This window comes from Ornithodoros turicata, chromosome 3, assembly GCF_037126465.1.
Source record: "Ornithodoros turicata isolate Travis chromosome 3, ASM3712646v1, whole genome shotgun sequence".
NCBI classification, from domain to species: domain Eukaryota; kingdom Metazoa; phylum Arthropoda; class Arachnida; order Ixodida; family Argasidae; genus Ornithodoros; species Ornithodoros turicata.
In genome coordinates, this window is record NC_088203.1 from 36,512,098 (window position 1) to 36,524,883 (window position 12,786).

A 12,786-nucleotide genomic window follows, 5' to 3' on the forward strand; every position below is an offset into this window, starting at 1 on the left:
TGGGATTCCTGTTCTGTGGCTACCGGGTCCTCCGTGGCGGTCCGCGGCAGACCTTGGCGAAGTGGTTTCGAAGTCCGCACTTGCTGCATTGTTTTCCGAGTGCTGGGCAGTTCCCTGAGCGATGCTCCTTGTAGCCACAATTCCCGCAGGATGTGCAGGTTGCTAAACCGTTTACTTCTGCCCCGTCAGGCACCTTCTCTTTGCGTATTTCCATAAAGCGCTCTTTTGACATCTCCTGGGTTCGACAGCACTCGAGGACCTTCGTGAAGCTTGGATTATCGCTTATGAGTTTTCTTTGTAGTTGTTGGTCTTTGACTCCCAGTATTATACGGCTTTTCAGCATCCTTTGTTCGAAGTCGCCGAACTCACAGTTCCGAGCCAGCGTCCTGAGTTCTGTGAGCCAGTCGTCGAACCTCTCGCCTTCCTTCTGGTCCCGTTTTCCAAAGACAAATTCATGGTAGGTCAGGTTGACTGTTGGCTTCATGTAGGCCTCAAACTTCGTTCGAACGACCTCAACGTTCTGCTTGTCGGCCTCATTTTCGAATACGAACGTATCAAAGATCCGCCGCCCTACGTCACCGATGCATACCAAAAATGTTGCTGCCTGTACCTTGCTAGGTTGTTGGGTGAGGTGGGTTGCAACGGCGAAGAGATCATACTCTGCTCTCCAAGTCTTCCATGCTTGCCACATGTCACCGGAAATATCCAACGGCTTGGGCGGTGGAAGTAGACTCGTCATGACAGGAGCCACCGGCGCGGTGGACGTAGGAGTGGAGCTCGGTTCTTGAACCCGCGATGAACCTGATGCGTTCTCCATGACGTATATGTTCGAAAGGCGCTGCCACCATGTGAAACGTGTCATACACGGCCAGCGACTTGAATCCAAGCTTCACGAAGGTCCTCGAGTGCTGTTGAACCCAGGAGATGTCAAAAGAGCGCTTTATGGAAATACGCAAAGAGAAGGTGCCTGACGGGGCAGAAGTAAACGGTTTAGCAACTTGCACATCCTGCGGGAATTGTGGCTACAAGGAGCATCGCTCAGGGAACTGCCCAGCACTCGGAAAACAATGCAGCAAGTGCGGACTTCGAAACCACTTCGCCAAGGTCTGCCGCGGACCGCCACGGAGGACCCAGAAGCCACAGAAGAGGAATCCCAGGAAAGGGAAGAAGCTGAACGAGGTTCGCGTAGAGACATCTCAGAGTGAGAGCGACGAAGACTACCTGCTCTGTCACGTGTCGGTTGGCAGTGTCCAAGCAGATGACCGTTGGACGACGGAGATAAGCATCGAGCAGGACAAGTTACGCTGCAAGATGGACACAGGAGCAAATTGCTCAGTGATCCCTTTGAGGCTGGTGAAGATGATCACGACGAAGCACGTCATGAAGAGCCGTGCAGCACTGAAGACTTTCTTCGGGTTCAGTAAGCGAGCTGTTGGAAAGGTTGTCCTTGAAGTGTCGACACCGCGCCAAAGGGTTCTCGAAGATTTCTTCGTTGTGGATGAAGACGTACAGACAACGCTTAGTGGAAGCCTTTGCGAAAGGCTTGGTCTTCTCAACCGAGTCGGATCCCTCGGCGCACCGACACAGAATAACGCTGCTCAGTTTGACCCGGCCAAAATGTTTGAAGATGTCTTTATTGGTCTGGGGAAACTCAGGGGAGTCAAGTATCGGATGAAGTTGCGACCCGGATCACAAGGCATAGTACGGCCGGCACGAAAGGTTCCGCTAGCACTCAGGGATAAAGTGAAAGCTGAACTCCAAAGGATGGAGGCTGATGGAGTCATTGAGAGGGTTAACGAGCCCACCGACTGGTCCAGCTACATGGTGGTCGTCTCCAAACCAGGAAAGCTGAGGATCTGCATGGATCCGGTCGACCTTAACAAAGCCCTACGGCGGGAGCACTATCCCATGAAAACTCTGGAGGAGGTGGCATCCAAGCTGGCGGGAGCAAAAATTTTCTCCACGCTGGACGCATCGTCGGGATTCTGGCAGATTCCTCTCGATGACGACAGCTCGAGAATATGCACCATGAGCACACCATATGGGCGGTACCGTTTCACACGAATGCCTTTCGGGATTTGTACCGCGCCTGAAGTCTTCCAGAAGGCCATGAATGATGTACTGGAAGGCCTCCCTCATGTTCAAGTCGTGATGGATGATATCCTGGTGTGGGGTACCGACAAGGAAGACCACGACCAAAACTTGCAACGTCTGCTCCAGAGATGCAGAGAAGTCAACCTGAAGTTAAATCTGAAGAAATGTCAGTTTTCAAGAACTGAAGTTAAATACCTCGGACACATACTCACGACGGAAGGGTTGAAAGTTGACCCAAACCGGGTTGAAGACATCAGGGCCATCGCACCGCCAAAGAACGTACATGAGCTCCGAACGTTTTTAGGAATGATTACCTACGTTTCAAGCTTCATTCCGAGACTTTCTCACCACACATCAGAGCTCCGAGAGCTCCTTAAAAAAGGCAATGCATGGGTATGGACTGAAGTGCACCAAACTGCCTTCGAGCATTTAAAGGAAGCTCTCACCAAGACGCCAGTTCTGGCTTACTACCAGCCTGGAAAGCAAATCACTCTATCTGTAGACGCCAGCCAGTACGGCATGGGGGCCGTTGTGATGCAAGAAGGAAAACCCCTAGCCTATTCATCAAGATCCTTCACAGGGGCACAAGAAAAATATGCACAAATCGAAAAAGAAATGCTTGCGATTGTACATGGCTGCAAGAAATTTCACCACTACATATTCGGACAACACACAGTCGTGGTAGAAACTGATCATAAGCCGCTGCAGGCCATCTTCGCAAAATCTCTGCATGAGTGTCCTCAACGCCTACAGCGCATGAGACTTTGTTTGCAAGCCTACTCATTGGACGTAAGGTACAGACCTGGCAAAGAACAGCTTCTGCCAGACGGCCTGTCAAGATTTCCAACAACAGAAGTCATGGACGAAACGGACGAGATGCTTCAAGTAAACACCCTACAGGAACTTCCCATTGCAGAAAGGAGACTGCAACTCATAAGGGAAGCTACAAAAACAGATGAACAGCTGCAGCTTCTTTCCAAGTACGCAGACTCTGGTTGGCCTGTACATCGAGGGCAGGTTCCCAGCCTGGCAGTGGAATTTTGGCCTCACAGAGAAGATATCCACATGGAAGATGGCATTGTTCTGCGCTCGGACAGGGTCGTCATTCCGTTTTCGATGAGGAAGTCTGTTCTCAAGCACCTGCACGCCGCGCACGTCGGTAAGGAAAAGATGAAAAGAAGAGCAAGATGCACCGTGTTTTGGCCAAAGTTGAACGATGCCATCGACAAGGTCTGCGACAACTGCGCCGAGTGTCAAGCAAACAAGCCGAGGAACAAGAAAATGCCAATGTTGTCTCATGAGATCCCGAGGTTGCCATGGGAGCGTGTTGGGCTGGACCTGTTCGCACACGGCCACAAGATGTACATAGTCATGGTTGATTTTTATTCATTCTACTTCGAGGTTCAGGAATTACAAACTGCAAACGCCCGCCAAATCAACAACTTCTGCATGAAAGTATTCGCCACCCATGGGCTGCCGGTAACTTTGGTGAGCGACAATGGTCCTCCGTTCAGCAGCTATGAGTTCAAGCAGTTCTTGGAACACCTCCAGATTCGTCATATTACAGCTAGCCCCTACCATCCGAGAAGTAACGGCATGGCGGAGCGTGCCGTGCAAGAGGCCAAGAAGCTTCTTCGTAGGACATCGACGGCTGAGGAGTTTTATTACGCACTCTTGGAGTGGCGTAACAGTCCACGCGACAGTGTCTTGAAGTCTCCGGTACAACGGCTGATGAGTCGCCAAACCCGAACCTTGGTACCCTGCGCTACGGAGCACTACAAGCCTGTTGTGGTTCCACCGGACACCGTGAGAGAAAGACTCAGCGAGATACGTCAACAGCAAAAGAAATTCTACGACCGAGGAACACGGCCGCTCCCTGAAGTGGAAAAGGGGTCAAGAGTGACCATCTACGACACGAATAAGAAAACGTGGTCTCCAGCCATCGTCGTAGGACATGCAACCAGCCCAAGATCATATGATGTTTCCACCCAAGATGGAGTTACCAGGACGAGGACCAGGGAGCATCTCAGAATGCAAGCACCCATGGATCATGTGGAGGCGGAAGACTCATCGACTGGAGAAGTGCCAGCACCCCCACGCAGAAGCACAAGGGCGAAGAAACAACCGAAACGCTACCCGGACTGATTTCTATTAGTGTCATTTTATACGTTTATTCTCACTTGGTTTCTTGTTTGAAGAAAGGGGGATGTCAGCAGAGTAATAGTGTGATAACGACGACGACGATGCCGGCAGTATTTAAGCCGTGGATGACGACAATAAAGTTTCCCTTTTTGGATTCAAGTCGCTGGCCGTGTATGACACGTTTCACATGGTGGCAGCGCCTTTCGAACATATACGTCATGGAGAACGCATCAGGTTCATCGCGGGTTGAAGAACCAAGCTCCACTCCTACGTCCACCGCGCCGGTGGCTCCTGTCATGACGAGTCTACTTCCACCTCCCAAGCCGTTGGATATTTCCGGTGACATGTGGCAAGCATGGAAGACTTGGAGAGCAGAGTATGATCTCTTCGCCGTTGCAACCCACCTCACCCAACAACATAGCAAGGTACAGGCAGCAACATTTTTGGTATGCATCGGTGACGTAGGGCGGCGGATCTTTGATACGTTCGTATTCGAAAATGAGGCCGACAAGCAGAACGTTGAGGTCGTTCGAACGAAGTTTGAGGCCTACATGAAGCCAACAGTCAACCTGACCTACCATGAATTTGTCTTTGGAAAACGGGACCAGAAGGAAGGCGAGAGGTTCGACGACTGGCTCACAGAACTCAGGACGCTGGCTCGGAACTGTGAGTTCGGCGACTTCGAACAAAGGATGCTGAAAAGCCGTATAATACTGGGAGTCAAAGACCAACAACTACAAAGAAAAGTCATAAGCGATAATCCAAGCTTCACGAAGGTCCTCGAGTGCTGTCGAACCCAGGAGATGTCAAAAGAGCGCTTTATGGAAATACGCAAAGAGAAGGTGCCTGACGGGGCAGAAGTAAACGGTTTAGCAACTTGCACATCCTGCGGGAATTGTGGCTACAAGGAGCATCGCTCAGGGAACTGCCCAGCACTCGGAAAACAATGCAGCAAGTGCGGACTTCGAAACCACTTCGCCAAGGTCTGCCGCGGACCGCCACGGAGGACCCGGAAGCCACAGAAGAGGAATCCCAGGAAAGGGAAGAAGCTGAACGAGGTTCGCGTAGAGACATCTCAGAGTGAGAGCGACGAAGACTACCTGCTCTGTCACGTGTCGGTTGGCAGTGTCCAAGCAGATGACCGTTGGACGACGGAGATAAGCATCGAGCAGGACAAGTTACGCTGCAAGATGGACACAGGAGCAAATTGCTCAGTGATCCCTTTGAGGCTGGTGAAGATGATCACGACGAAGCACGTCATGAAGAGCCGTGCAGCACTGAAGACTTTCTTCGGGTTCAGTAAGCGAGCTGTTGGAAAGGTTGTCCTTGAAGTGTCGACACCGCGCAAAAGGGTTCTCGAAGATTTCTTCGTTGTGGATGAAGACGTACAGACAACGCTTAGTGGAAGCCTTTGCGAAAGGCTTGGTCTTCTCAACCGAGTCGGATCCCTCGGCGCACAGACACAGAATAACGCTGCTCAGTTTGACCCGGCCAAAATGTTTGAAGATGTCTTTATTGGTCTGGGGAAACTCAGGGGAGTCAGGTATCGGATGAAGTTGCGACCCGGATCACAAGGCATAGTACGGCCGGCACGAAAGGTTCCGCTAGCACTCAGGGATAAAGTGAAAGCTGAACTCCAAAGGATGGAGGCTGATGGAGTCATTGAGAGGGTCAACGAGCCCACCGACTGGTCCAGCTACATGGTGGTCGTCTCCAAACCAGGAAAGCTGAGGATCTGCATGGATCCGGTCGACCTTAACAAAGCCCTACGGCGGGAGCACTATCCCATGAAAACTCTGGAGGAGGTGGCATCCAAGCTGGCGGGAGCAAAAATTTTCTCCACACTGGACGCATCGTCGGGATTCTGGCAGATTCCTCTCGATGACGACAGCTCGAGAATATGCACCATGAGCACACCATATGGGCGGTACCGTTTCACACGAATGCCTTTCGGGATTTGTACCGCGCCTGAAGTCTTCCAGAAGGCCATGAATGATGTACTGGAAGGCCTCCCTCATGTTCAAGTCGTGATGGATGATATCCTGGTGTGGGGTACCGACAAGGAAGACCACGACCAAAACTTGCAACGTCTGCTCCAAAGATGCAGAGAAGTGAACCTGAAGTTAAATCTGAAGAAATGTCAGTTTTCAAGAACTGAAGTTAAATACCTCGGACACATACTCACGACGGAAGGGTTGAAAGTCGACCCAAACCAGGTTGAAGACATCAGGGCCATCGCACCGCCAAAGAACGTACATGAGCTCCGAACGTTTTTAGGAATGATTACCTACGTCTCAAGCTTCATTCCTCCGAGACTTTCTCACCACACATCAGAGCTCCGAGAGCTCCTTAAAAAAGGCAATGCATGGGTATGGACTGAAGTGCACCAAACTGCCTTCGAGCATTTAAAGGAAGCTCTCACCAAGACGCCAGTTCTGGCTTACTACCAGCCTGGAAAGCAGATCACTCTATCTGTAGACGCCAGCCAGTACGGCATGGGGGCCGTTGTGATGCAAGAAGGAAAACCCCTAGCCTATTCATCAAGATCCTTCACAGGGGCACAAGGAAAATATGCACAAATCGAAAAAGAAATGCTTGCGATTGTACATGGCTGCAAGAAATTTCACCACTACATATTCGGACAACACACAGTCGTGGTAGAAACTGATCATAAGCCGCTGCAGGCCATCTTCGCAAAATCTCTGCATGAGTGTCCTCAACGCCTACAGCGCATGAGACTTTGTTTGCAAGCCTACTCATTGGACGTAAGGTACAGACCTGGCAAAGAACAGCTTCTGCCAGACGGCCTGTCAAGATTTCCAACAACAGAAGTCATGGACGAAACGGACGAGATGCTTCAAGTAAACACCCTACAGGAACTTCCCATTGCAGAAAGGAGACTGCAACTCATAAGGGAAGCTACAAAAACAGATGAACAGCTGCAGCTTCTTTCCAAGTACGCAGACTCTGGTTGGCCTGTACATCGAGGGCAGGTTCCCAGCCTGGCAGTGGAATTTTGGCCTCACAGAGAAGATATCCACATGGAAGATGGCATTGTTCTGCGCTCGGACAGGGTCGTCATTCCGTTTTCGATGAGGAAGTCTGTTCTCAAGCACCTGCACGCCGCGCACGTCGGTAAGGAAAAGATGAAAAGAAGAGCAAGATGCACCGTGTTTTGGCCAAAGTTGAACGATGCCATCGACAAGGTCTGCGACAACTGCGCCGAGTGTCAAGCAAACAAGCCGAGGAACAAGAAAATGCCAATGTTGTCTCATGAGATCCCGAGGTTGCCATGGGAGCGTGTTGGGCTGGACCTGTTCGCACACGGCCACAAGATGTACATAGTCATGGTTGATTTTTATTCATTCTACTTCGAGGTTCAGGAATTACAAACTGCAAACGCCCGCCAAATCAACAACTTCTGCATGAAAGTATTCGCCACCCATGGGCTGCCGGTAACTTTGGTGAGCGACAATGGTCCTCCGTTCAGCAGCTATGAGTTCAAGCAGTTCTTGGAACACCTCCAGATTCGTCATATTACAGCTAGCCCCTACCATCCGAGAAGTAACGGCATGGCGGAGCGTGCCGTGCAAGAGGCCAAGAAGCTTCTTCGTAGGACATCGACGGCTGAGGAGTTTTATTACGCACTCTTGGAGTGGCGTAACAGTCCACGCGACAGTGTCTTGAAGTCTCCGGTACAACGGCTGATGAGTCGCCAAACCCGAACCTTGGTACCCTGCGCTACGGAGCACTACAAGCCTGTTGTGGTTCCACCGGACACCGTGAGAGAAAGACTCAGCGAGATACGTCAACAGCAAAAGAAATTCTACGACCGAGGAACACGGCCGCTCCCTGAAGTGGAAAAGGGGTCAAGAGTGACCATCTACGACACGAATAAGAAAACGTGGTCTCCAGCCATCGTCGTAGGACATGCAACCAGCCCAAGATCATATGATGTTTCCACCCAAGATGGAGTTACCAGGACGAGGACCAGGGAGCATCTCAGAATGCAAGCACCCATGGATCATGTGGAGGCGGAAGACTCATCGACTGGAGAAGTGCCAGCACCCCCACGCAGAAGCACAAGGGCGAAGAAACAACCGAAACGCTACCCGGACTGATTTCTATTAGTGTCATTTTATACGTTTATTCTCACTTGGTTTCTTGTTTGAAGAAAGGGGGATGTCAGCAGAGTAATAGTGTGATAACGACGACGACGATGCCGGCAGTATTTAAGCCGTGGATGACGACAATAAAGTTTCCCTTTTTGGATTCAAGTCGCTGGCCGTGTATGACACGTTTCACATGGTGGCAGCGCCTTTCGAACATATACGTCATGGAGAACGCATCAGGTTCATCGCGGGTTGAAGAACCAAGCTCCACTCCTACGTCCACCGCGCCGGTGGCTCCTGTCATGACGAGTCTACTTCCACCTCCCAAGCCGTTGGATATTTCCGGTGACATGTGGCAAGCATGGAAGACTTGGAGAGCAGAGTATGATCTCTTCGACGTTGCAACCCACCTCACCCAACAACATAGCAAGGTACAGGCAGCAACATTTTTGGTATGCATCGGTGACGTAGGGCGGCGGATCTTTGATACGTTCGTATTCGAAAATGAGGCCGACAAGCAGAACGTTGAGGTCGTTCGAACGAAGTTTGAGGCCTACATGAAGCCAACAGTCAACCTGACCTACCATGAATTTGTCTTTGGAAAACGGGACCAGAAGGAAGGCGAGAGGTTCGACGACTGGCTCACAGAACTCAGGACGCTGGCTCGGAACTGTGAGTTCGGCGACTTCGAACAAAGGATGCTGAAAAGCCGTATAATACTGGGAGTCAAAGACCAACAACTACAAAGAAAAGTCATAAGCGATAATCCAAGCTTCACGAAGGTCCTCGAGTGCTGTCGAACCCAGGAGATGTCAAAAGAGCGCTTTATGGAAATACGCAAAGAGAAGGTGCCTGACGGGGCAGAAGTAAACGGTTTAGCAACTTGCACATCCTGCGGGAATTGTGGCTACAAGGAGCATCGCTCAGGGAACTGCCCAGCACTCGGAAAACAATGCAGCAAGTGCGGACTTCGAAACCACTTCGCCAAGGTCTGCCGCGGACCGCCACGGAGGACCCGGAAGCCACAGAAGAGGAATCCCAGGAAAGGGAAGAAGCTGAACGAGGTTCGCGTAGAGACATCTCAGAGTGAGAGCGACGAAGACTACCTGCTCTGTCACGTGTCGGTTGGCAGTGTCCAAGCAGATGACCGTTGGACGACGGAGATAAGCATCGAGCAGGACAAGTTACGCTGCAAGATGGACACAGGAGCAAATTGCTCAGTGATCCCTTTGAGGCTGGTGAAGATGATCACGACGAAGCACGTCATGAAGAGCCGTGCAGCACTGAAGACTTTCTTCGGGTTCAGTAAGCGAGCTGTTGGAAAGGTTGTCCTTGAAGTGTCGACACCGCGCAAAAGGGTTCTCGAAGATTTCTTCGTTGTGGATGAAGACGTACAGACAACGCTTAGTGGAAGCCTTTGCGAAAGGCTTGGTCTTCTCAACCGAGTCGGATCCCTCGGCGCACAGACACAGAATAACGCTGCTCAGTTTGACCCGGCCAAAATGTTTGAAGATGTCTTTATTGGTCTGGGGAAACTCAGGGGAGTCAGGTATCGGATGAAGTTGCGACCCGGATCACAAGGCATAGTACGGCCGGCACGAAAGGTTCCGCTAGCACTCAGGGATAAAGTGAAAGCTGAACTCCAAAGGATGGAGGCTGATGGAGTCATTGAGAGGGTCAACGAGCCCACCGACTGGTCCAGCTACATGGTGGTCGTCTCCAAACCAGGAAAGCTGAGGATCTGCATGGATCCGGTCGACCTTAACAAAGCCCTACGGCGGGAGCACTATCCCATGAAAACTCTGGAGGAGGTGGCATCCAAGCTGGCGGGAGCAAAAATTTTCTCCACACTGGACGCATCGTCGGGATTCTGGCAGATTCCTCTCGATGACGACAGCTCGAGAATATGCACCATGAGCACACCATATGGGCGGTACCGTTTCACACGAATGCCTTTCGGGATTTGTACCGCGCCTGAAGTCTTCCAGAAGGCCATGAATGATGTACTGGAAGGCCTCCCTCATGTTCAAGTCGTGATGGATGATATCCTGGTGTGGGGTACCGACAAGGAAGACCACGACCAAAACTTGCAACGTCTGCTCCAAAGATGCAGAGAAGTGAACCTGAAGTTAAATCTGAAGAAATGTCAGTTTTCAAGAACTGAAGTTAAATACCTCGGACACATACTCACGACGGAAGGGTTGAAAGTCGACCCAAACCGGGTTGAAGACATCAGGGCCATCGCACCGCCAAAGAACGTACATGAGCTCCGAACGTTTTTAGGAATGATTACCTACGTCTCAAGCTTCATTCCTCCGAGACTTTCTCACCACACATCAGAGCTCCGAGAGCTCCTTAAAAAAGGCAATGCATGGGTATGGACTGAAGTGCACCAAACTGCCTTCGAGCATTTAAAGGAAGCTCTCACCAAGACGCCAGTTCTGGCTTACTACCAGCCTGGAAAGCAAATCACTCTATCTGTAGACGCCAGCCAGTACGGCATGGGGGCCGTTGTGATGCAAGAAGGAAAACCCCTAGCCTATTCATCAAGATCCTTCACAGGGGCACAAGGAAAATATGCACAAATCGAAAAAGAAATGCTTGCGATTGTACATGGCTGCAAGAAATTTCACCACTACATATTCGGACAACACACAGTCGTGGTAGAAACTGATCATAAGCCGCTGCAGGCCATCTTCGCAAAATCTCTGCATGAGTGTCCTCAACGCCTACAGCGCATGAGACTTTGTTTGCAAGCCTACTCATTGGACGTAAGGTACAGACCTGGCAAAGAACAGCTTCTGCCAGACGGCCTGTCAAGATTTCCAACAACAGAAGTCATGGACGAAACGGACGAGATGCTTCAAGTAAACACCCTACAGGAACTTCCCATTGCAGAAAGGAGACTGCAACTCATAAGGGAAGCTACAAAAACAGATGAACAGCTGCAGCTTCTTTCCAAGTACGCAGACTCTGGTTGGCCTGTACATCGAGGGCAGGTTCCCAGCCTGGCAGTGGAATTTTGGCCTCACAGAGAAGATATCCACATGGAAGATGGCATTGTTCTGCGCTCGGACAGGGTCGTCATTCCGTTTTCGATGAGGAAGTCTGTTCTCAAGCACCTGCACGCCGCGCACGTCGGTAAGGAAAAGATGAAAAGAAGAGCAAGATGCACCGTGTTTTGGCCAAAGTTGAACGATGCCATCGACAAGGTCTGCGACAACTGCGCCGAGTGTCAAGCAAACAAGCCGAGGAACAAGAAAATGCCAATGTTGTCTCATGAGATCCCGAGGTTGCCATGGGAGCGTGTTGGGCTGGACCTGTTCGCACACGGCCACAAGATGTACATAGTCATGGTTGATTTTTATTCATTCTACTTCGAGGTTCAGGAATTACAAACTGCAAACGCCCGCCAAATCAACAACTTCTGCATGAAAGTATTCGCCACCCATGGGCTGCCGGTAACTTTGGTGAGCGACAATGGTCCTCCGTTCAGCAGCTATGAGTTCAAGCAGTTCTTGGAACACCTCCAGATTCGTCATATTACAGCTAGCCCCTACCATCCGAGAAGTAACGGCATGGCGGAGCGTGCCGTGCAAGAGGCCAAGAAGCTTCTTCGTAGGACATCGACGGCTGAGGAGTTTTATTACGCACTCTTGGAGTGGCGTAACAGTCCACGCGACAGTGTCTTGAAGTCTCCGGTACAACGGCTGATGAGTCGCCAAACCCGAACCTTGGTACCCTGCGCTACGGAGCACTACAAGCCTGTTGTGGTTCCACCGGACACCGTGAGAGAAAGACTCAGCGAGATACGTCAACAGCAAAAGAAATTCTACGACCGAGGAACACGGCCGCTCCCTGAAGTGGAAAAGGGGTCAAGAGTGACCATCTACGACACGAATAAGAAAACGTGGTCTCCAGCCATCGTCGTAGGACATGCAACCAGCCCAAGATCATATGATGTTTCCACCCAAGATGGAGTTACCAGGACGAGGACCAGGGAGCATCTCAGAATGCAAGCACCCATGGATCATGTGGAGGCGAAAGACTCATCGGCTGGAGAAGTGCCAGCACCCCCACGTATGTAGACTTGCTTCTGCTTGTCGGCCTCATTTTCGAATACGAACGTATCAAAGATCCGCCGCCCTACGTCACCGATGCATACCAAAAATGTTGCTGCCTGTACCTTGCTAGGTTGTTGGGTGAGGTGGGTTGCAACGGCGAAGAGATCATACTCTGCTCTCCAAGTCTTCCATGCTTGCCACATGTCACCGGAAATATCCAACGGCTTGGGCGGTGGAAGTAGACTCGTCATGACAGGAGCCACCGGCGCGGTGGACGTAGGAGTGGAGCTCGGTTCTTGAACCCGCGATGAACCTGATGCGTTCTCCATGACGTATATGTTCGAAAGGCGCTGCCACCATGTGAAACGTGTCAT

The 12,786-nt window shown here is 51.1% G+C and overlaps 4 protein-coding genes across 4 annotated transcripts; 3 read left to right on the forward strand and 1 right to left on the reverse strand.

Moving 5' to 3' along the window:
• Positions 1 to 19: 19 nt before the first annotated feature.
• LOC135389311 (uncharacterized) lies at positions 20 to 817 on the reverse strand. The gene has a single exon (XM_064619374.1). The coding sequence runs from the start codon at positions 815 to 817 to the stop codon at positions 20 to 22; it is 798 nt and encodes a 265-aa protein (XP_064475444.1).
• A 107-nt stretch (positions 818 to 924) lies between these two features.
• LOC135389312 (uncharacterized protein K02A2.6-like) lies at positions 925 to 4,239 on the forward strand. The gene has a single exon (XM_064619375.1). It carries the CDS (start codon positions 925 to 927, stop codon positions 4,237 to 4,239), a length of 3,315 nt encoding a protein of 1,104 aa, XP_064475445.1.
• A 215-nt stretch (positions 4,240 to 4,454) lies between these two features.
• Positions 4,455 to 8,357, forward strand: LOC135389313 (uncharacterized protein K02A2.6-like). The gene has a single exon (XM_064619376.1). The coding sequence runs from the start codon at positions 4,455 to 4,457 to the stop codon at positions 8,355 to 8,357; it is 3,903 nt and encodes a 1,300-aa protein (XP_064475446.1).
• A 215-nt stretch (positions 8,358 to 8,572) lies between these two features.
• LOC135389314 (uncharacterized protein K02A2.6-like) lies at positions 8,573 to 12,436 on the forward strand. Its single transcript, XM_064619377.1, has one exon. It carries the CDS (start codon positions 8,573 to 8,575, stop codon positions 12,434 to 12,436), a length of 3,864 nt encoding a protein of 1,287 aa, XP_064475447.1.
• Positions 12,437 to 12,786: the final 350 nt, after the last annotated feature.